The sequence below is a fragment of the Doryrhamphus excisus genome, linkage group LG1, assembly GCF_037039965.1.
Source record: "Doryrhamphus excisus strain RoL-2023G ecotype Guam linkage group LG1, RoL_Dexc_Guam_v1.1, whole genome shotgun sequence".
Lineage (NCBI taxonomy): Eukaryota > Metazoa > Chordata > Actinopteri > Syngnathiformes > Syngnathidae > Doryrhamphus > Doryrhamphus excisus.
Genome location: NC_136357.1, coordinates 9,021,290 through 9,044,217, shown reverse-complemented (window position 1 = coordinate 9,044,217; position 22,928 = coordinate 9,021,290). Strand labels below are relative to the sequence as shown.

Here is a 22,928-nt window from a genome sequence, read left to right as displayed (position 1 = left end):
GTTTTCCCAGGCTGTTAAAATTCCTGGACTGTGACTTTTTCCTCCATTTGCCTTCTTTTGCTGCCATATCCTGGCAACACTGGATCTTGAACATTGTTTACATCTTTTTTTAGCCTGACTTTTGTGCATTACTTGTTTGGGAAGTGTCAGCAGCAATGTACCAGTACAGCTTGGCTTCTCTCTCTCTGTCTGTTTCTCTCTCTCTCTCTCCCTCTAACGAGAAACAGACTCAGATGGTGTGTGTTTATGTGTGTGCTGAGCTCTGATCAAACAAAGCAAGGGTACTTCAATTGTAGGAGGGGTAGGGGGGCACAGAAAGCTTCATCACTCCTCCCCTGGACTCGCTTTGCACACACACACACACACACACACACACACACACACACACACACAGACACACGCAGTATTCCCAACCACAGGGCAGGAAGCACAGTCCCTAAGGGATGGAGGAGGGGTCAGACTTAAAGGCCCCCCCTCCTTCCAGTGAAGTTACTGGAGAAGAGGAAACTTTACACACTTTCACTCTGACGGGCCTACAGATGCTTTGGAAGTCAACATGCTCTACAAGGCCTTAACGCATATGCTGAAGAATACATCTTTGTAATAAAGCGGACGGATCTCCCGTGGGCAGGACTATCCGCTCCTTAATGGTGCTGCAGCATCGTTCCCTTCCACTTTGTGAGCTTATTCCTTTTAATGCTTCTCATCTGCTCGAACTTGCAAAGAAAAGGATTTGTCTCAAAGCTCTGTGGATATATCGTGCGGGGTGTTTTTTTTTTTTTGACGAGCTGTATTTTTGTTCTTCAAACCTCAGGTGTTCCAATGGCGTCAACTGGAAAACCTCTACTTCAGAGAGAAGAAGTTCTCTGTGGAAGTTCATGACCCTAGGAGGTAAATTTATGACTCAAACCTGTCAATTTAATGCAATTTAACTGATTGAACATGCTGTTGGATTTTTTGGACAGGGATCATGTTTCTCATTTCCTCTAGCCTTTAATGTTTCTTATTATATAACAGTGCAATTCCGCCTTTTGGTACTCTTTTATATAGGAATTCTGCTACATTGTTAAATGAAAGCCATAACAGTAAATGCGGTTGTTGCAACTTTGTGCACTTTGACACAGCAACATGCCATCCCACAATCAGATAATTAGATGTGTGATGACATGAATCTGTCATGTTCTTTTGTCTAAATGAACCTTTGAGACCCCAGAAGGAATTAATAATGCACACAAACACACATGTAAAAAACTCTCGATTTTGGCCCCCAAATGGGCTCACATTTGTATGATGGGGCTGTTTTGCAGTAAAAGTGACTTCAACTGTATTTATTTAACCTGTGTCCATATGTGGAGTGTAACCGGGCAGGAAAAGCAGTCAAACAGGGTGAAACAGCGAGCAGCGGTGTTTTCTTTGAAAGGAGCTGTCATTAGTGTGAGCTGGTCATGAATGTGTGTTTAAATAAGGATGAGCAAACAAGGCATCATCGTGTGTGGCTGTGCAGAAATAAGCACCAGCCTCCAATACGTGCCTTTCCTCTCCACTTTATTGCCGGTAAAGTGGTGCTCTAATAGTTGGAGAACTGGGAGTGTTTCTACTGTTGGAAATGCGTTTGCCATGTCTTTTGTTGCATTCAGTGTGTATAAAGAGGCCTTGTGTCCGCTTCTACTGTAGGGCGTCTGTAACACGGAGGACGTTTGGTCATAGTGGCATCGCTGTACACACTTGGTACGCCTGTCCAGCCCTCATCAAGTCCATATGGGCCATGGCCATAAGCCAGCACCAGTTCTATCTGGACCGCAAGCAGAGCAAGGTCAGTCATCAAACCCTCCCCCTCGTATGTGTATAGTAGACCACACACACCATTAGAAGTGATGGTTGAGATGCAAGCTCTTAATGACGTCCTCTCGCTTCTGCGTGTGTGTCCAGTCAAAGATCCATGCAGCACGCAGTCTGAGTGAGATCGCCATCGACCTCACTGAAACCGGAACGCTGAAAACCTCCAAATTGGCCAACATGGGCAGCAAAGGCAAGATAATAAGCGGGAGCAGTGGCAGTCTACTCTCCTCAGGTCAGTATACAAATATTATCTGGGGTGTTAAAAAGCAAGAGACGGGAAGAAAGAGAGACTGATATGTGAGTGCATTTTTGTGTGGCGGTATTGGTGTAGGGCGTTGGTTGACAACTGGATGGACAAAAACAGCTGTTGACGCCGTCAATTGCGCATGCCGAATGTTCTCACAGACACTATATCCACATCACATCCTGTGCCTTTCTGTATGTGTAACTACCAGCTCTTCCTCGCCCTCCATGTAGCATCCTCCCGAGTCCCCGGCCTCTAAATTTAGGGTTTGTGGGAATGAAAAGTTCAGGAGGTCAAAAGGCAGATTTTGAATGGCATTTTAAAACAATGTTGATGTATGCTATACAAGTTATGTGAGTGACAGGATGATTGGAGAGGACTGTACAACCTCTTTAACCAGTTGGTTGAAAGTAATAATGGTTACTATTATGTATTTAATTTCTTACCATACATACAATGGTACATACAATGAGCAATGAGGGGTTGCCTTCAAAGACGCCACATCATTTTAAGTAGAATACACATTTTGAGTGTATTTTCTGGGATTTCCAAACATACTGAAATGCAATGGAAATTGTAATTCTGCAGTTACAAAGTGATTGATAAATAGTAGTTGCATTGCTTCACTGAGACTTTTGTTCTTTTTAGTTAACTATTTCAGTTTAACCACCATTAATACCCCCAAGGTAGTGAGACAGACTCATTTGATGGCACCGTGTAAAAGTCTAATGAGACATTTTAAGACTCCAAGTGGAGATATCAACACTGGTTGCATGGCCAGTCTAAGCTGCTGAAATGCAGCGTTGATGACTATGGATGAAGATGGTATCATTGAACATGTGGAAGGATCTGCTCCTATGAAACGGACAAGGATAACAACATACTGTAAGCAGTGGAGTGTTTTCATCATTGAGACTTATCGAGACTTCTAATAAGACTGTCACATCTTGTAACACTCCCCCAGTGTGCAAGGTGCATAGGAATAAAAGGCAGGAATGGTTTCATTTAATCATTGTATCATATAGAAGCTAAATTCTACATTATCTGGCAGTTCTGAATTAAAGCAATATGTTTTTCTTTTCACATGACAATTCTGCTACAACTTTCACAGCAGGTGAGTCTTGTGTTGTTCTTCCCTAAGGTCAATGTGGGAGCAACGGTGTGTGTACAGTTTGTCTTTAATTTAAAGGAGTGTTCCAAACAAGACTGGCACCAACTCAGGGCCTCTGGGATTGTGCGTCACCAACTTTGTCCTCCACCGCTCCCCCTTTCCTTGAAACAAACAGCTTTGTTATCAAAATGTTCCATTCACTTCCCTATAAACATCCTGCAAGGCTTGTGCAGGTGCATGAACAATCTACCCTTCTTTTTTTCCTTAGCAGCCTGCCTCCAAAAGGCCAAGACCCCCACAACTGCAAACACTAACATGCCTCTGACTTCTGCTCTGACTTCTGTGCCCTTTACTCCCTGCAGGCTCTCAGGAATCAGACAGCTCCCAAACAGCGAAGAAGGATATGCTGGCAGCACTGAGGGCCCGGCAGGAAGCTCTGGAGGAAACACTGCGGCAACGGCTAGAAGAACTCAAGAGCATCTGCATCAGAGAAGCTGTATGAGAAAACACAGGATAGAAATTCAACAATGTCACTTTTTAAGATATTGTTATCTAACTTGCTGTTTCATTTGCAGGAACTGACAGGAAAGCTTCCCAAGGAATATCCTCTAGATCCGGGAGAGGAACCTCCTACAGTGAGGCGGAAGATCGGTACCGCCTTCAAGCTGGATGAGCAGAAAATTCTTCGTAAGGGAGAGGTGAAGCTCAAGCTCATTTGATTAAACATTAAAAGTAATGTTAAGATGATCCATCCCATTGACTGAGCAACCTGGTTGTGCCACATCTGTCTTCTACCACATGTTATATGCCATGGTTACATTTTATTCTGAGCAGCGGCACTTCTAAAAATAGTCTGGCAGGGTTCTCTCTGCAGGAAGTAGTTGTTTTTGTACGCTTTTGTATATGCATGGGTTTCTGTATGCTTTGAAAATAATCCAGGGAGTCTTATCACAAACCTGACCGACCAGCCAGCATAAAATGATAATGTTAGTAAGAGAGATTCCTTAAGACTGAGGTATTCCACTTAGATGTGAGTGCAACTCTAAAAGTCATCGGTATGAACACATACAACACAAGGCCACCTGTAAATATGTAGTACTGTGAGGAAATCACAGTATGCCCCCCTTTATCAATGAATACTTCTAAATATACTTGAACCAGGATTGAAATGTTTTCACTTGGTGATCCCAGCTTGACAAATCCCAGAGCAAGTCTTGAGAAAGAGGGGGTTTATATGGACACACGTATGTTATTATTGGAGGGATGGAGTGTTTCTGTAGAGAGTATTCCTTGGTGAGAAAATCTACTGCAACAAAGATACATTGTTTCTGCAATGTGCTTTCTCTGGCAATCTGTGTGCATACGTATGTGTGTCCACCCAAATAGAAAACATAGGAGACTTACAGTGTCTGCAAAGTAATCCTTGTTGTTTTTGGACTGCACGTCTGTAACTTGATAAAGCGAGTTCTCTATGATTGTGTTGTTGTCGAGACTGTTTGCTCATATTTGCATACGTTTGCTTGTTCTAGGAAGAGGAGCTAGAGCGTTTGGAGCGGGAATTTGCCATTCAGTCCCAGATTACCGAAGCAGCCAGGCGGCTTGCCAGTGATCCTCACGTGAACAGCAAGAAGCTGAAGAAGCAGAGGAAGACGTCCTATCTGAACGCACTGAAGAAACTTCAGGAAATTGAGAACTCTATCAATGAATACCGGGTTCGCTCTGGCAAAAAGCCAACGCAGAGGGCATCGCTTATAATAGAAGGTAACCAGTATGCATATATCAGTGACTTGAATAGCTACCATAACTTGTATAGTTTGTCCATTTTAATAAACTCCTCACCTCAAGCCACCCCATCTGCATGAGCTGCAGATGATGTTTTTACCACAATACAATGCATACAGAGAAGACCTGGCATCTGTAAAGCTGTTTACAGTTTATGGTCGAGTTTAAATAGTAATTGTTTTTGTATTTAATGTAGTATTTTGTAGCAGAAGCTACAAAATATTTCAACTTTGGCTCAGAAGAATTAAGAGATTGCAAGGAATTGGCCAATTAGATTTAGCCTTGATTAATTCTAACCCAGTATTGTCCTACCGGTATTTTATGCAGTTGAGACAAATGATTAACCCAAGATCAATTAATGGGAGAATGTTTTTGTTTCAATACACTGTGCTGTTAATCCTTTGCTTTAACTTTAAGGCGTACAATCATCACAACTTCTAATGACATTGCCATTTGACATTGTTCCAATGTATTTATGTATTTTTAACCCCACTTTTATTTCTGTAGAGGCCAACATTGGCTCAGAAGACAGTTCACTGTCTGACGCTCTGGTGCTGGATGATGATGATCCTCAAGTTACCGGTACCCCCAACTTCTCCCCAATTGCATCACCCCACAAAGGCCTTCCTCCACGCCCGCCATCTCACAGTCGTCCCCCACCGCCACAGTCCCTGGATGGGCTGCGGCACCTGCACTACGCACGCACAGATTATGATAAATCGCCAATTAAACCTAAAATGTGGAGCGAATCGTCACTGGATGAGCCTTATGAAAAAGTCAAGAAGCGCTCCTCTCACTCCAGGTACGACTCTGTTTACTAGTGTATGTATTGTTAAATGCAGACCAAGACACTCCCCATAAGGAGGTGTAAAAAAAATTTTGTTTTGTTTTTTGGGCTGATTGTTCAGTCACAGACGATTTCCAAGCTCTGGCAGCACAGAAGCAGGAGGTAGTAACTCTCTGCAGAGCAGCCCCATCAGGAGCCTCCCTCAATGGAACTCTCAGTCCAGTATGCCGTCCACCCCGGACTTAAGAACCAGGACGCCACACTATGTACATTCCACGAGGTTAGTCCTCTCACTCAGGTGATGGAACCTTTGTCAAAAGCTGTCTTTCTGCACTTTAGATCTTTGTATCAATTGTATTTCTGGATTCTCTAGGTCAGTGGACATCAGTCCCACACGTCTGCACAGTCTCGCTCAGCACTTTAGGAACCGCAGCTCCAGCTTGGAGTCCCAAGGCAAGCTCTTGACATCGAACACTGACACACACCCGCACGCCCTCGGCACGCTAGGCAGCCCTGACTTTTTCTTGGGCCCGGGACGGAGCTCTAATGGCTCTGATCCATTGGACGATTGCTCCTCCTGCACCAGCCAGAGCAGTTCTGAGCATTTCTACCCCTCAGGAGGGCCTTTAGCCCCCAGCACCAATCCCAACTACTCCACCCTCGGTGAGGACTCGCCCTCCAAAGCTAGGCAGAGACAGCGGCAGAGGCACAGGTAAGACTGGCAGGAAAGGACTCTTCTCTTTTGTTGATTTTCCCTAGAAGATGATTGATCCAGGTGTTCCCTCCAGGTCTGCAGGTCATCTGGGTTCCTCTAATTCTGGCTCCATGCCAAACTTGGCAGCTAAGAACGGTTCTGTTGGAGGATCAGGTGGAGGTGGCGTAGGAGGAGGACACCACGGAGTCTACCTTCACAGCCAGAGCCAGCCATCCTCCCAGTATCGTATCAAAGAGTACCCACTGTACGTGGAGGGGAGCCCCAACCCTGTGGTCGTACGCAGTCTGGAGAGTGACCAGGAGGGCCACTACAGCGTCAAGGCCCAGTTCAAGACCTCCAGCTCTTACACAGCAGGAGGACTGTACAAGGAGGCATGGGGTGGAGAGGAGGGCGGGGAGGGGAGTGGACGACTAACGCCGTCCCGCTCGCAGATTGTAAGGACTCCATCGTTGGGGCGCGAGGGGAGCGGAGGAGGAGGGGGCCGGGCGGCGGTGTCTGAAGAGCTGCGCTGCTGGTACCAGAGGTCGTCCGGGAGCCTGAAAGAGAGGAATCACTCCCACTCAGGATCCACGTCATCTGAAACAGGGTCACAGCAAGGCACGCTGGGACATGGGCGGGTCAGTCGGGTCGGGACACTCGCCAAGGGCTCACCAGGTACTATAATATTCTTTACAGTACAGTATGGAGCTGAAATTTGTGACTGGACTGATTGGTTTAGATGTACCCTCATTGTATCAGTAACTAACCACTACCAATATATTTCTCTAGTTGTGTCCCCACACAGCCAGAGGAGTATGACACCCTCAAGTGAGCAGGCAGCCACACCCACTCCCCCCTGCAGTCCACAGCACATCCTCAACTGGCAGAGCGGGTAAGACACAGAAACACCAAAACGGTAACGTGTTTGCAGCCACGGACTAACACTTGTAAAGCTCCTCTGTACATGTTGCTTCTTCTTTTCTGACACAACTTCTATCTTTGGGTCTGCTTGGTGCTTCACGCTTTTTTTTTTTTTGCTCCCCTTAACCTAAATGTGACCTCCTCCCTCAATGTGGCTCTTTCTATTCTTTACTAACACACTTTCCCTTGTGTGTGTCCCTGTGCTCTCTCCTGCTTTAGAGGCACAGCAGACAGCTCTCCTACTGAAGACGTCTGTCAGTCTCCTCTTCAGCACGGCTCTGGTGTCTAGAGGTACTGTCCCTAGTCCTGGGAGGGCCAAAAAGTCATGGTGGTGGTATCAGTACTCCCACTTTGACTGTAATCTATGCATGTTCTCTGCTCTGCTCTAACTCTGATACTTTATTAAGGCTTGTTCCCTGCAGGATTGTACTAATAAAAGATATACTCCACCGTATTCTTTAACATTCCTATCTTCACCACTTAGCATAGCAGAACTAAATACAGTGGCAACTGTAAGATTGAACACAGTGTGGTCAACCACTGATTTGTTTGGATTTTGTGGTAACAGGAAAGTGTAAAAATAAGTTAAGCCGGCTGTCTTAACTTCATGTAACTGACAAATATTCTAGTCTAGTTGTCTCTTGTTATGGGTAGTTACAAAAAGTCACATAAAAAGCAGAGCTCCCTAAACTCGTGTCTGGCAACTTACACTAACGTCCTCTGTGATGAAGATTTGGGCAATCTTCACAGAAATGTAGGTTGAATTTTGAACAGTAATAATTACTTTAGTGCAAGAGCAGCTTGTTGAAAAATTCAAGGAAAAGGGTCACTTTTTGTGTAATAAACATACTAAAACAATATAATGACAAGCAAGAGATGCTTGGCAGTTCAATATACAGTACCGAAAGACAAAAGCATGAAACTCTGGACTCGTACAATCAGTCAAATTATAAACTGGGTTCATTGAACACATCAGGAATTAAGACATTTTGAAAAGTATTAAAGGAAGACTCCCGTATTAGCAATCCCATTACGAATTGCATTTTTACAATCCAAAGGCAAAACATGGAAATAATTACAGACTGCAGACATGCTTAGCTAGCAAGCTTGCTGCTGAGTGGAGAACATCATCACTCATATGCTGATATCATTTTTGGCTGAAGGGCCGATACAAAAATGAATGGACATCTCCTTTTTTGCCGATACATGCCTAATACATCCATCTGCCAGTATTCCTACTTGTAACCATTTCAGTGTGCCCCTAATCATCTTTTGTGATGTTCTGCTGCACCATGTGTTTATTTTAGCTTAACTTTTGCAATTTGCTGCTGACCAATACATAACTGAGCTGCATTAGAGGTTCCACTGTAAATGATGTTAAATGATGTGATGTTAAATGGGCTTATTAGCCTGACTGTGGGCTCCGTCTTTCACTGCAGGTCCTTCAGTGACAGCTGTTTCCTCAGCAGCCCTTCGTGTTCGGAGCTGGCAGACGTGCAGTGGTACAGACGCGACAAGGCCAAACCTGGAACCCTGGTCTGAGACCTTGAGAAAAAGGGCCCCTTTGGAGAAGTCCCGGTATTGAAACCTTCCCTCCACCGTTCCTTCACCGCGTCCTGCTCGCAACAACCAAGAACCTCATTGCTAAGGCCTGACACATATCCATCCCAAATCATTTCCCCACTTGGGATCAAGCGACAGACGGAGCGTAGTCGGTGTGGCAAGAGAGAGCACAGTCATCCACTCCCCAAGATCATTTTCATATTTGTCCTTCTTACAAACTCCAATCCACTCCAGGATTCCTGCTGGTTTTGAGCCACCAGTTTAAAAAGAAACACATTGAACTCTCTTGGGTTCAGTTTTCCTTGCATATTTATTACAAATTGAGAAGGTGACATGCTTTCCTGGCATACATTTCTAAGAAAGAGATTCTTCGTCCCAGTTTAACCCACAACCAAAGACTGGATTGGCAGATCGGGCCAGGGTTCCCTTGCAGAAACGTGATGGATGGAACACGATCTGGACTATAGCAATAAAACTTTGTTGGAATTGTGTGGTGGAGAGGGTGAAGAGGTGGACAGTGTCGTGAGTTGTGCTTGTCGGGTTCGGGCATCCATCTCTGCTTACTTTTAGCGATTTCACTGGAGATGGGTTCATGTCTTGGACCTTTCATCCAGCCCCTCCAGAATTGAAAGATGAGAGCATTCAGTCCATTCTAGTCCGGCCTCAGTATCGGATCTATCTAGACTAAGTTCATCTTTTTGGTACTTCCTTCCTTGGCTATGCTACACTCTTACCTATTTTCCACTGTTGCTGGTTCAAAGCTGGTTCAGAGTACATTTTCAGTTTTTGTCAGCAAATGCTGGAATTTTACCACCCTACTACTTTAATGTCGGACATGTGTCAACCACTGCAGTGGATGATGCGAAGGATTATTCAAATTTATTTGCACATTTCTGAATATTAAATCGCTAACTTAAACGTGTGTTCCACCACACACTCGATAAATATAAACATACTATAAATTACCATCAGTTTATTCCTTTAATTCACACTCATTACATTTATAATGTTTTTCATGGTTATTTCTTGGGGTCTTGTTCACAAGTGAGGTGAAGAGGGAGCTGAGCTGAAAGGCAAAGCTCTCAATTTACCAGTCGACCTCACGATGGTCAGGAACTTTGTGTAGTGACCAAAAGGAAAAAATCATGGGTACGAGCGGCCGAAATGAGTTTTCTCCGTTGGTTGACTGGGCTCTCCCTTAGAGATAAGGTGAGAAACACTGTCATCCGGGGGAAACTCGGGAGCAGAACCTCTGCTTCACCACATTGACAGGAGCCAGATGAGGTGGCTTGGGCATCTGGTCAGGTTGCCTCCTGGAGACCACCCTGGGGAGGTCTGTCTGGTGGGAGGCCGTAGGGAAGTTGGAGAGACTGGGAATGCCTCGGGATCTGCAGGGAGGAGCTGGACAGGGAGAGTGAAGACTGAGCTTCCCTGCTTGGGCTGCTGCTCCGCGACCCGACCTTAGATAAGCGGTAGAAAATGGATGGTTATTTCTAGCGTACAATCATGCATTAGTCATAGAGAGAAGTATTTCATTTTGGAGAACAGGAAGTGTTTCATCTCTGTAACAGAGCGGTGTTTGCATCTGGGATAGAGCATGTTGACAGCCAACACTGGTTCAGCTCCAGCTCTGAACTAAATCTGCACCAGTGGAAAAGGGGTATCTGTGGACAAAAGTTTTGGGACATCTGGCTATACTGCCTTTATGCACTTTGGATTAGTAAACATTTGACTAAATTATCCAAAACATGTTCCTAAGAGGAAGGCATTTCCAACCAGGAACTTCAGTCTATCCCAACTGATCGCCAACGAAAGTCAACTAACCCAAAAACAATGCATGTCCCAGTACTAGTGTCCATGTAGTGTAGTTCCCAGCACCCATAAGTAGCCATTGTCTGCACAATACAGCAAGATCACACACATTGACAGTCAGAACACTTTTTTTTCAGTGCCAAACAAACTTGTTGCATTTATATTTATACTAAAGCCCCCATATTACAGTAGACATCAGCAAGGCAAGACCAGCCATAAGTCATGTTACTGTCATGTTGACACCAGGAATACAAAAGCACAATACTCATGCAAAACCACAAACACACACAAGGTGTCACATGCCATTCACTACAGAGAAAAGCCATAAGCGATGAGTGATCCTAACAGGGTTAGAAAAGCACACCTGCTTTTGTGTGAAGGAAGCAGGACCTATTGGAACTTTTTACATGAATGCACAAAAATTCCACAAAGGTGGAAAATGGCATTCTTTTTCGGTGTTTCCATCCATCCATGCACGATTAGGTTCCCAATGGAATGATTCTGCTTGTGGCCTGAGTGCGTTTCCAAACTTGTTGTCGTAAAGTCACAACCCGGCTCCTCCACCCTACGCATGTTCCACGGAAGAAGAAAGACCTTCAAGTAACGTTAGTGTCGCCCCCTAATTATTAATGCTCCCTATTGGTGACTTTGTGGAAATACTTTTGGAGCCCAGTGTGAAGTGCAACACCCCTTCCCCCATCTCTTGTCTCCATGGAAGAGAATTTTAACTTTTTATCAGCCTATTTCCTGTATGCCTAAAGGAACTTCACATTGTTTTAATATTCTTTTAACACTTTCACATTCAATATTGGTTGGGGGGTGGGGGTGGGGGGGTTCAGCCTTTTTGACATTGTAACAACCTGTTCCGGTGCTACAGTCGACCCGACCTCTTTTGCATTGTTAAAACCAATAGATTCTTAACAAGACAAGCTTATTTTAACAGACAAGATGAATAGTGACGCACTCCCCTTATAGCAGACGATAGAGCATGTAACTTGTTCTCTTCAACCGTTAACATCAATACATTTAATGTGCTGTAGGTAAAAAAAAAAAATGTGGAATTGATTATAAAAAAATAACTGAATTCCACAATTAATTTATTCTTTTCTATTAAAAATTTGTATAGTAACTTTACATTTTTCAAAACCCTGTCGTTGGAAACTGATGACATTTTTTCAGAGACGCTGTGGTGGTTCTTGAGATTAAGAAAATAAATTATTGATGAATGTTTGCAAGACTTCTGTGCCTTTTGTCTAATGAAGTGATTGTCAACCACTGTGCTGTGAGGAATTAGCCAATGTCATTTTTTTAATTTAACATTTATTAATCATTTCCTGCAAATATTATGTCATTGTCGAGTGTCCGTGGTGTAAAGATATTCGTCCGTGTGGCAACCTCATTCCTCCAATAGACTTAGTGATGCACGTGAGGTGGTTAGTGGTGTGCTGCAAGATAAAAAAAGGTTTAAAAACACAGGTCTAATGTACCACAAGAACCCAATCTAGCACTAGTTATTTGGAAATGTCAACGATGATTCATGAGTCTTGTGTCCTCTCATCCTCTCCTGTGGACACTCACTGCATCGTCCTGACTTGAATCACTTCCGCACCCCCTCCCACCCAAAATAGAGGATGATTTCCTGTGTAGGAAAAGAGGAAGACATGGTGTATGAGTATGTATGAGTCAGCAGCAGCTGCATGTCAGGAGCTTACTATAACAGCTCCACATGGTAGACCATCATTGTGGCATAGCTTGAATTAAATCACAGCACACACACACACAATAGGGAGAATCTATAGTATCTGTCGTGATGACACCCAACCTCATTACGGTCCTTTCTATCTCTTCCTCCTGTCCATTCCCTAATGAATTCCATGTTTATCCATGTGATCGCTGTGTTCCCATGGCAGCTCTCTCCCTCACAAAGCAGCCAACAGCTGGAAACTGTTAAGACATGGCGTGAGAAAGTAGCCTTGCTACACTTGTATGTTGGTGCGTGTTCATATACGTAGTATATACTAGCACACTCTGTGACCTTGCTTTGTAGTCTGAGTGAAAAGAAGAAGCTGTGTGTCATTTGTAAAACATGTCATCAGGACCACTTTCAAGTGCTTTCTGAAGAGCTAGGAAAGTGTTTGCAGCCTTTTATTTGGAACACAAAAAGGAAAGCTGGCTGAACAGACACTAGAGACAAACAGTAAGTTTTGAAGAATGATTTAATTCCCTTTCAAGAGATTAGTAGTGGAGCAAGTATCAAATCATTAGAAACCAAAATAATGATGTTATATCTTAATTGTATTTTCTTTCTATTTAATTTTTTAATATATTTAATTTCATTGTAAGAGATTATTCATATAAATACATAAATCATTATAAAAATAAGACACATTTAATATATAAATATTAGTCTCCTGCCACCCTGAACAGGATAAGTGGTTAGAAAATGGATACTATTCTCTTATAGCTGTTCTATTTTACAAATTGGAGCTCATTCATATCATTATTACTTACTTTTGTTTTAATCATTTCTATATTTTTTGCAAAAAGTCAAAAACATGGTATAACAAGAACTAAATAGAACTGACCAAAGTCTCATAGTAATATGATAAAATTGACTACATAATAGTGCTCTCTTGTGGTGTTTTGGGGAATTACAGCAGAGAATCTGTTAGAATCCTAGTTAGCACTGCTACTTGTGATAAATATACACACATATATAGAAGTTATTACATTTCATACGGAGTTCACTTGCTCCAGTAAAGGCCCGGTAGTATCATCTGGGTCCTGTGACACAAAAGTGAGACATCTTTGGCATCATTACACCACCTCTGTTGCTCTCATGCAAATAAGTTGAGAAATAAGTAAAGTCGTGATATGAAACCCCGACCTGTGCTACTCGGCTGTATGCTGGAACATGTAGAGGACCGTAGCGCCACAGGCCCCGCCATGACAGTAGAAGTACGTATAGTGATAGCAGCAAACACTGCACTGTCAACACAATGGAGCTCCACTTGGCCACGTAGGATCCAGCTAGCTGACGAGAGGATGGACAGCAGGTGGCTAAAATTCATCTTCAAGTTATTCATATTCAAAAAGTGCATGTACGTACCTGATGTTTGGTGTTTAGTGCGACTGACTTCTGAGACGCGAGGCAGTAAGCTAACAGCAGGGAAAATCCAGTCAACAGGCTAAGGAAGTTAACACCCAGAAGAATGATGATCTGCCTTCAATGAATGCACAGTTTTAGGACAGATCGTTACCTCCTCTGCAAAAATGCAAATATGTTACCCTGACCCTGTTTTACCCATAAATATATTTGTACAGTCCCATCATTGAGTCTTGGGTCATTCTCTATAACCCAGGAAGTTGTCTGTTAGCTTAAAAATGGCTAATTCATCTGAATTAAAAACGGTACCATCATCTTATTGTATCCTCCACAAACGGCACGGTGGTCTAGTGGTTAGCTCGCAGACCTTACAGCTAGGAAACCAGGGTTCAATTCCACCCTCGGCCTCGGCTTTCTCCAGGTACTCCGGTTTCCTCCCACATTCCAAAAAACATGCTAGGTTATTTGGTGACTCCAAATTGTCCATAGATATGAATGTGAGTGTGAATGGTTGTTTGTCTATATGTGCCCTGTGATTGGCTGGCGACCAGTCCAGTGTGTACCCCGCCTCACGCCCAAAGACAGCTGGGATAGGCTCCAGCACCCCCGTGACCCTCATGAGGAAAAGCGGTAGAAAATGAATGAATGAATGAAACCAGAAACTTGCAGGAAGTAGCCTGCTAGCTAATATTGCACCTGTAAGCGCTAATGCAAACGAGAAGCCATCTGCTGGGGGCCATTTTTTGGGGTGGCCTTCATGTAACAATGCCAGAACCTATGCCCTAAAATCGCAGAGAATTACAGTGTAATGTAATGGCCCCCCTTTGCCACACAGACGTTATTTCAGCATGAGGTCGCTCTTGAGACCATGAAAGGGCACTAGGGGACTCTGGCCTACAGGGTCTTGGAGCTTCTGCAGGGAAACAGCCGCTCGGAAGGGTGCATGCAGCATGAGAACCAGCTCAGGCTTAGGTGGGTGTGGGTGTGGGTGTGGCTCTGGAAAGTCCGACATCACATTGTCCTTGCCAGGCTTATGTTGTGTGGTGAAATTATACATTGCAGTTGCTCAGAACCTCTGCAAAGAAAGTGGCGGCGCTATGGAGTGGCCAGGTCTGGCCACCCCAGCGGCCACCCCCATGGCCGGGTCTCAATTTTGACGAGTGCGGCTATGTAGTGCAGGACATTTATTCTCGTAATGTTATGTTTTTCTCATAAATTGATCTTGGCCCTAATACCTGGTCGTATTAGTTCAACTGAGAACTTGCCTTAATTTTATTGGCCTTCCTCTGGACGTATATCGCCATACAACCAGTCACCACATACTAGAACAACAGCACAAAAGTTTATGTTAACGAAATGTATATGAGTGACAGTGAAGTACAGTCAGTGTGAACTTACAAGGAGGCTGGACCACACTGGTGTTGTCATGGCAACAGAGCAGTCATAGCTAACGCATGCGTGAGACACAGTGGTCAGTATGCAAGCTACGGCGCTGATGACCTGTACCACCTGAGTGCAAAGACACAATGAAGCACAGAGAACGCCATCAAAGTAAAACACTACAGCGCCTTACCCCGCTGATGAGGAGTCTGGTGTTCACCACCGAGGAGAACCAGCGATGAATCCTCACATTGTCCAGCTCCTCCTGGTTGGTGACGCGTGTCAGTAGTCGGCTGGAGGCTCGAGGGGCCTTCATGTAAACTTGGTACAGACCCTCCTGGAACATGTTTTCCCTCATCTGTGGATAAAGAACATTGACATCCAGACAAAACATCATAATGTGTTGCTGCCTACATTCTCGGAAGTGTGTGAAGAGTCACTTTCTTCCTCCATGGTTCCTCCTTAATGTCAGCACATCTTTCAACGAAAGACTGTGAGGCATGTCCAACTTCAAAGTTCACTCGAGTGCTGATAGTGAAGAAAGGTTCAAGTCCACCACAGAGGAAGTGATTAGTCAGTACCTTTGTTGACTTCTAAAACTAGGATTAACTCCACCAGTTTGCTTTTTATGACAGAGAAGCACTTCATAATCCCAGCAGTATCCATAACACACCACTAGGTGGCAGCAGCACCTTCCTTAGGGAAAGCAAGTGGCTGTCAAGTTCAGTTTCACTATCTTAGATTTATTTTACAGTGTGATGCGTTGAAGCAAAAAAAAAGTGCAATTTCGAGTGTGGTTCTCGGGAAGCGAGACATTTTGGCACATCATGTCCAAGCTAAAAAAAATTCTACCTTCTGCAAAATTACAAAATTACATTCAATTATATTTAGGGCTGTCAACCGATTAAAATATTTGGTCGCGATTAATGACATTTTGTCTCTAGTTAACTAATAGAAATACGTTTCATCAATAATAAGCAGGGGAAATCTCTTCGTGGTAAATAATGCATGGGCAAAAGTCATAAAACATTTCATCAAAAGTTCATTTATATTTTAAAACACATTCAAATATATAGAAATTAATCATTATATTACAGTAATTTATTACAGTATTACAATACTTTAACTATTAATTAGAAATCCCACCGTTTTTAAATGTTTAATGCGAGCTACGATTTGTCCTACTTTTTTGACGGTCATTGAACGCACCATCAACCACGATGCACCGAGGGATGTATAGATGTATTTGGATGTATTTTTTCTTTCAGCTCATATTTGCCCCTAAATGCTGATACTTATGTGGGAATGCATAAAGGTAAGATTTTATTACTTTGAGTGCTAATGTGCATAATTGGTACACAACCTCTCTGAAAAACACTTCCACTAAGCGGAATGGTAGCTCTGTATTCATTTAGTGCTATTCATTTTATGCTGTTCCTGCCATAGTTTTGGACAAAACATCATAAATAGGACCAATCACATCGCTATACTGTACCTTTGTTTTACAGAGATATTGAGAATCTTCCCATTGTTAGTTCGATGCTAAATCGCTAATGCTAGCATTATGCTAACACTGGCGGCCATAACTGGTGTGTGTGCTAGCTAACATGTTGTGGCTAAACATTAGCTAAAAGTTCAGAACCGTTGACATCTAATTGACATCGTAGATCGCTGCAAAGTGTGCGGTGCCTTACTACTTACTCTAGTTATCTAAAGTGTTAGAAAATAATACAATATGGGAAGTGCAGAGTTGTAGTTACAGTGTATAGTAAAAAGTGCACAAAAGCTACAAACTCTGAGACAGGTATGGATAAACACAGGTCATTAACTGGCATTAAAGCTACAGACACACAAAACAGCATTACTGTTTTTTTCTGGAGACTTTTTTTTTACTGAACTTTGCAGCCATCTAAAGCTCATTTCAACCCTTTGCCCCAGAACAGGGTGTCCTTAATTCTTTTTCTTAATGCTATGCATGACCTGTAAACAACCTTCTAAAGCCACCCTTTTTCCTACAGTAGGCAAAATATGAATGAATTAACACGTGTAAAGATTTAGAATTATGCAATAGGATCATGAGAAAAGGAGTCTGAGTTTGCTCACATGGTTGCTGGGCATTAGTGTGGCCAATGACTGGACAAATGAATGACTCAGCAAATATATATGGTGACTGATGATATTTGCAACTAAAAAAAAAAATCATACATAAGTAACATTTTCTTTCAACATGATTCAAGCAGTATATACTTATAGGGAACTTGTATGTCTTGTTTTACATCATCCATGCATCCATGAAAGCAAAGCAATAATAATAAGAGCTAATGCAGCAGATATGGGTGAACAGGTTCACAAACGTGTCTCTATTTATGTAGCTGACCTAACATCGCTTTTTTTTTTCAGTGGGACAGTCGTACCAAAGAGTCTGTCCCAGTGGCTGAAAAAAGGAGCAAAATTTCCACTGGGCCTCTGATGGTGCATATCATGAGCTGGCGCTCCCCCCAGCAGTCCGAAAGGCACCAGCTGATTGAGGCTCCATGGTAGGTCGTACCCAATGTGGTCCTCCACGGACAGCCAGATACTGAACACTGTGATCCACCAAGTGGTCAGTGGGTGACACTTGAGAAGAACGGGGTCCTGGTTGCTCCAGAGTCCTACGGTAATGAGCTCTGGGATGCTGAGCTGCTCGGTGGCCCAGGAGAAGGGGGCTGTGTATTCATGGTGGATGGCGTGGATGCAGCGATAAAGCTCTGTGTGTTTGTGGTGTATAAAATGCCAGATGTAGTATTGCGTGTCAAAGAGGAGAAGAAGAGCCAGTCCATCTATGAAGACGTTATGAAGGGCAGGGGCTTCCTGAGGTATCGCTGGTGGAGGTAAGATGAACGTACCAACCATCACACTTGGCAGGACAAAGACGATGTGGTTAAAAAGAGCTGTCAGGAAGCTCTTCGCCATCATCCCAAGTGTGGGCTGCCTCTGTGGCTGGATCTTATATTGGTGGAAAAAAACAACTCTTTCTCCTAACAGGTCCATGACTGCAAAAGGTAAACTGAAGAAAAAGTAGCTGCAAAAAGCGAGTAGGACCGGCAAGAAAGGAGATGAGATCAGAGGCAGGTGGTGAAGAAGCAGATAGTCCCAGAGCGGCTGCAGGAGACGGTCTGATCTTTTGGAGGTGAGATGGTGCAGAGACAACTCGCTGATGTTCAACATCTTGATGAAAGGCTGCACACTGCTTCTGCACACCCAAGCCTGGAAAATCCCTCTTTTAAGTCGCTGAGTTTGGCTCAGGATTAACTATTCAAGAGTATTTATTCACTACAACGCAGCAGCTTGAGGAAATAAGGAAAAACAGAGACAATATATTTAATCTATGTGTCACTGAGTGGATACACACCATCCCACCTTTAAAAAAACATCTAAGTAAAAGTTATGGATCAGATTGGGAGTAGACACTTGTGTACACTAAAAAACTCTACAAAGAAGGATGTCACTCTTACGCGGAATGATCATTCCAACATGATTTATTGGTGGAAATGATAAACTCGTTGAACTAATGATTTTTTGCGTGCAGCTTCACAAAAACAGACAATCATTCTACTTCTTCTCACTGGCCTTCTTTGAAACCGTCTTATTGCTGTTGGCATATTTCTGCCGATCATTTCTGAGAAGAAAAGCAAAATATATATATATCAATCCAATGCTAGCTGAATGTGATAAAACACGTCTTTATTAAATACCTGCACATTTTGACTTTGTTCCTGCAGCCCAGTCCTCCTTCCCAGTGGCTGGTGTGGGCGCCTCTGGTCATCATGCTCCCACAGCTGATGCAAGGCTTCCCGTTGCCGTACGGCTGCAAAACAAACAACAAATGAAATCAGGAGAGTTGCATGTCATCCAGCTTCACTGCTTCAAGCTGACTTGTTCTTTGGCGCAGTAGCCACAGATCATCCTGGTGGCGAGCTCCATAGGGTGGTCCTGGTCCTCATCGTGGCACACGTCACAGGGGTAAGCACGGCCACAACATGGAAACCTTTACAAAACAGGCAAATGCACTTCATGGGCTGTTCCATTACATACATAGTAGATAGAGCAATGCAGATACCTTAACCAGCGATGGCTCTGCTTGTAGTGTTTGCATGCTCCCTTTTCTGGTAGGGGTTTCCCCTTTTGTACAGCAGGATCTCTGACTGTCTTCAAATTAACGGATCGAGCACTCTGACCTGCAGGCAACAAAACACAATGTTGCTCCTTCCAGATTATGTAGAAACACCACAGCAAACTACAACCACAATATTTAACATACAGTACCGCTATATTAATATATCCCTGACTTTGTCAATCAAATCTGAGCATTAGTTTGCAATATTTCATGCATCTCTTAGTTTGGCTCTTTGTGCATTTCCTCCCCCTCCCCCCTAGTGAGCAACTATTAGTCAAACTGTGGTTGTTTAGTACAGTATAAGATGTTAATGCTTGCTAATCTTCTGTGGAGCTCTGACCTGTTTTGCTGCGTGGTTGAATGTATTGGAATCTGGCGCTCTCAGCCAAGAGACTTAGCTTGCCATGGCAGTTCTCACAGTTAACTTCCTTTGTTTGACCATAGCAAAGGTTCTGATGGGAAAAGTAATACACATAAATGTCACAAAATGTGGTTAATTATTTTATTTTTTTTTGGAGGGGATGGGTAATAATCCAGGTATTGTCACCTGCAGAGAGCTTTCCTGGGAACAGCTTAGGCAGCCCACAGTGAGATGGCACTCTTGAAGCACAAGGTCAGAGGGAACAGCGTTTTGGAGGTCCAGGTATCCCAAGACGTCGCTGTAATGGTGCAGCATGCACGGTCTGAACGCAGCGCTGATGCTTGCATTGCACTTTTCACACTGAGCTGCGCAGGCAGTCTTTCCATTCAACGCAAGGTCTGCTGTCACCTTACACCTGAACACATCCAGAACAAGTTAATACAGTAGATAAACATGTTCTTTGTAACATATATTCGTATACAACCATCTGCACCCAAGATCTTTTCATGTGGTTCAATAATCAATAATAATCAATAATCAAAACTTTAGAGACACCTCTTAGTGTGATACACTTCCATTTAGAAACATATTGTAGAATTAAAACTAACACATTAACGGAGAAAACTAATTTATTTAATTAATTACGTTAATATTTTTAACATGTGCTTCATGGCAAGCCCCGCCTCTCTGTTATGACAGTGGATGGAGGGAAGTGAAGCCTCCCCACGGAGACACACAGTGTCCATGCTCAGAACCTCATTCTCCACACCATCACAAGGTGCATTCACTGTCACTCTGAACTCCAGACCATATATCTCATCAGATGATGTTATGTTTATACAGGATTTGATTTCCTTTTATTCCCTTAAATCCAGAGGTAATGGATCTGCAGATCCTTTTAAGGATTAAGATCTATATTGTAGCCATTCACTTTTATATACATATGTGTATTTCTACATATATGATTGTACAGGTGTTCTGTAAGTATGTACATATAGCTATGTATTCGCTGACCTGTTGCATTGCAGGCAAACAGTGATGTACTCGCTGACCACAGTGGCTGTGTTCTCTCCCAGCCTCAGGCCAAGCAGCCTCACTTCTGTGCCTCGGCGGACGTCACTGATCTTTATATTTTCCACCAAGTGACTGGCATCCTCGTTTTCGTCCTGCTTTTGCTTACAACCCGGCCCTTCCCCGACTACTCTGTCGGCGTCTAACGTTTCTGTTCTCCCTTCATCACTGCCTTCCTCTTCCACATCTGCAGCGTCCGATGAATGATTGTCCTCTGATTTTTCACATACTGCTGCCTGCAGATCCTGATAGGGTATGAACTGTAACCCAGCCTTTTCTAAATCAATGTCCTTTTTCAACTGGAGGAAGAGCACAAGAGCTATATCAATCAAATACGTTATGTTAATAAGTGCTTGAGTAAGCAAGCATCTCTCACCTGTCTGGCTCCCTCTGTGAAAAGCTTCTCCAAACTGCGATCAAGCCAGCAGAGAAAAGGGCGGAAGAGCAGCTCGACTTTGCCAAGGAGTTGATTGGTTGCATGCTTTGCTTGAAGCCACTCCAGTGACGCTTGCTGTACGTGCCTACAGAGCCATAGCACAAATGTCTATGAACCAAAAACACTCTGAAGAAGTGCTTTTAGTACCTTCCCATCACTAAAGGCAGATCTTGATCCAATGGAATATCCAGAGTGAAAGTCTAAAGGGAATTAAAATGTCAATGGCAATTCATCAACACATTATTGTCATACTATTCAGTAGGAGTTCTCTTTACCTCCTTAGGGTACGTGTCTGGAAAGCTCACTATGATGTCTATTTCCTTCAAATCAAAAGGCTGCACAAAACATGAAAGTAGTTCAACTTGTAAAAGAGATTCATCTATAAACATCCAAACATCCAGTAAATATTTACCCAGTCTGGATCTGATGCTTCCACAGTGGCCCTGTAATAAGTAACCTTGCCATCGCTTCGTTCTTGAATTATGAGACGGTCTTTGGGGAAACGTCTCTTCAGCTGCTTGATCTCAGTGTCTCGTAGCTGCATGGCCACGTCTTCTGTTAGGTCGTACAGCTTGACCTCCCGAAGGATATTTGGACGAGGTACCGGCACTCTCCTTTGTGTAAAACTGGTCTGGTTTCCAGACACAACATTGTCATCCACTGAGGTCAGCTGTGGTGGATGCCAGAAGCGACACCTGTCCTCCATGGTGCAGTGCCCTGATAAAAAGTACCGACAGGCGCGTCGTCCAGAAGCTGAGGCCGCCTTGGACTTGGTCGTAAATGGAGGCCTGTTCTCGACATTTCCATCGAGACCCATTTGAGATAGTGACAGGTTGTCGGCCTGATCAGAAGTCCTGATTGTTTCTTTCTTGTCAAATCTTGAATCCTCCCTTATGTGTAAATATCTACACTTGGAACCAAAGTTGCAGTGTCTTCCTTGAGAGAAGAAGCGACACAGCTGCTGCGTTTGAGGGACCACCTTTGGAGGATATAGGTCCTCTCCAGTATTGTTCTCCATTGTTATTACACCTGAATTTAAAGGGAACATCATAAACCACTGTCTACGTTGCTTTGTGAGTAGCCAGAAGCCTGGCCAAAGTGCAGTAATCAAGTCTAACAATGTTGGCTGTGTATTAATTATTTACCTACAGAGCTACATTCTATGTGGGTAGATCCTGGTAGTCAGTGCCCATAACGTATTTCATAATATGCAAGTCCCCTTCTTACAATATTCAGTTTACCAAATGACCTGATATATCAAAACATGACGAAGCCACATTAAAAACCGCTGAGCTAAGTAAACGGTATCTGTAGTGTGACACGTTTACTCGTTTCTAGAAAAAAAAACAAATTAAAACATACTCTGCAGTTAATGTCAACGTTCTCGTCGATATGTTTATAACATTATAAAAACATAATGAAATATTGTGGAAATATGAGTGTTTTCCCTCACCTGAAAGTAGCTGTCAGATTTACGTGCGACAAACAATTACACAGTGCGCGACGTGATGACGTACGTGCCGTCACGCTGTGATTGTGATTATGTTTGCCTGTCGCCCTCTACAGGTTAGGAGTGTGAATCACTCAACTCTGTCCAAAAAAATTGGACATGAAAATATTGTAGTTTTAATAATTGTCATGTTTTCCAAGCTTTACAGTAATGTC

The 22,928-nt window shown here is 43.3% G+C and overlaps 4 protein-coding genes across 18 annotated transcripts in view; 1 reads left to right on the top strand and 3 right to left on the bottom strand.

The window, feature by feature from the left end:
• Window positions 1–9,209, top strand: part of frmd4a (FERM domain containing 4A) — an 84,145-nt gene extending 74,936 nt beyond the window's left edge. For 8 of the 13 annotated variants that reach the window (XM_078789594.1, XM_078789595.1, XM_078789564.1 and 5 more), the window contains 12 exons: window positions 815–891; window positions 1,672–1,813; window positions 1,930–2,071; window positions 3,557–3,690; window positions 3,770–3,892; window positions 4,724–4,955; window positions 5,484–5,778; window positions 5,885–6,043; window positions 6,137–6,475; window positions 6,552–7,132; window positions 7,247–7,349; window positions 8,818–9,209. In XM_078789594.1, coding sequence (XP_078645720.1) covers window positions 815–891; window positions 1,672–1,813; window positions 1,930–2,071; window positions 3,557–3,690; window positions 3,770–3,892; window positions 4,724–4,955; window positions 5,484–5,778; window positions 5,885–6,043; window positions 6,137–6,475; window positions 6,552–7,132; window positions 7,247–7,349; window positions 8,818–8,920 — 2,430 coding nt within the window. In that variant the 3' untranslated portion in view covers window positions 8,921–9,209. Of the gene's footprint in view, window positions 1–814; window positions 892–1,671; window positions 1,814–1,929; window positions 2,072–3,556; window positions 3,691–3,769; window positions 3,893–4,723; window positions 4,956–5,483; window positions 5,779–5,884; window positions 6,044–6,136; window positions 6,476–6,551; window positions 7,133–7,246; window positions 7,350–7,597; window positions 7,670–8,817 lie in introns of all 13 variants that reach the window. The other 5 variants (XM_058074696.2, XM_058074702.2, XM_058074698.2 and 2 more) reach the window with 3 other exon arrangements.
• Window positions 9,210–12,139: 2,930 nt separating this feature from the next.
• tmem253 (transmembrane protein 253) lies at window positions 12,140–15,790 on the bottom strand. Of its 3 annotated transcripts, XR_013627182.1 has the most exons (8): window positions 15,433–15,636; window positions 15,258–15,368; window positions 15,125–15,181; window positions 13,863–13,973; window positions 13,641–13,787; window positions 13,484–13,537; window positions 12,576–12,697; window positions 12,140–12,392 (listed from the first exon to the last, which is right to left on the bottom strand). XR_013627182.1 is itself a non-coding variant. In XM_078789634.1 (7 exons), the coding sequence occupies exons 1-6, from the start codon at window positions 15,634–15,636 to the stop codon at window positions 13,487–13,489; spliced, it is 681 nt and encodes a 226-aa protein (XP_078645760.1). In that variant the 3' UTR covers window positions 12,470–12,697; window positions 13,484–13,486. The 3 variants fall into 3 exon arrangements, 2 of the variants coding, with proteins under 2 accessions (XP_078645760.1, XP_078645754.1); XM_078789634.1 differs by lacking the exon at window positions 12,140–12,392 and having other exon boundaries at window positions 12,470–12,697; XM_078789628.1 differs by lacking the exons at window positions 12,140–12,392; window positions 12,576–12,697 and adding an exon at window positions 15,654–15,790 and having other exon boundaries at window positions 12,880–13,537; window positions 15,433–15,597.
• A 1,811-nt stretch (window positions 15,791–17,601) lies between these two features.
• On the bottom strand, window positions 17,602–18,614 carry ch25hl1.1 (cholesterol 25-hydroxylase like 1, tandem duplicate 1). The gene has a single exon (XM_058074787.2). It carries the CDS (start codon window positions 18,444–18,446, stop codon window positions 17,604–17,606), a length of 843 nt encoding a protein of 280 aa, XP_057930770.2. The 5' UTR covers window positions 18,447–18,614; the 3' UTR covers window positions 17,602–17,603.
• Window positions 18,615–18,741: 127 nt separating this feature from the next.
• LOC131130791 (uncharacterized) lies at window positions 18,742–22,778 on the bottom strand. Its single transcript, XM_058074779.2, has 12 exons — window positions 22,717–22,778; window positions 21,676–22,292; window positions 21,539–21,598; window positions 21,411–21,463; window positions 21,204–21,348; window positions 20,771–21,126; window positions 19,943–20,171; window positions 19,736–19,847; window positions 19,339–19,456; window positions 19,155–19,266; window positions 18,974–19,086; window positions 18,742–18,897 (listed from the first exon to the last, which is right to left on the bottom strand). Exons 2-12 carry the CDS (start codon window positions 22,279–22,281, stop codon window positions 18,831–18,833), a joined length of 1,971 nt encoding a protein of 656 aa, XP_057930762.2. The 5' UTR covers window positions 22,282–22,292; window positions 22,717–22,778; the 3' UTR covers window positions 18,742–18,830.
• Window positions 22,779–22,928: the final 150 nt, after the last annotated feature.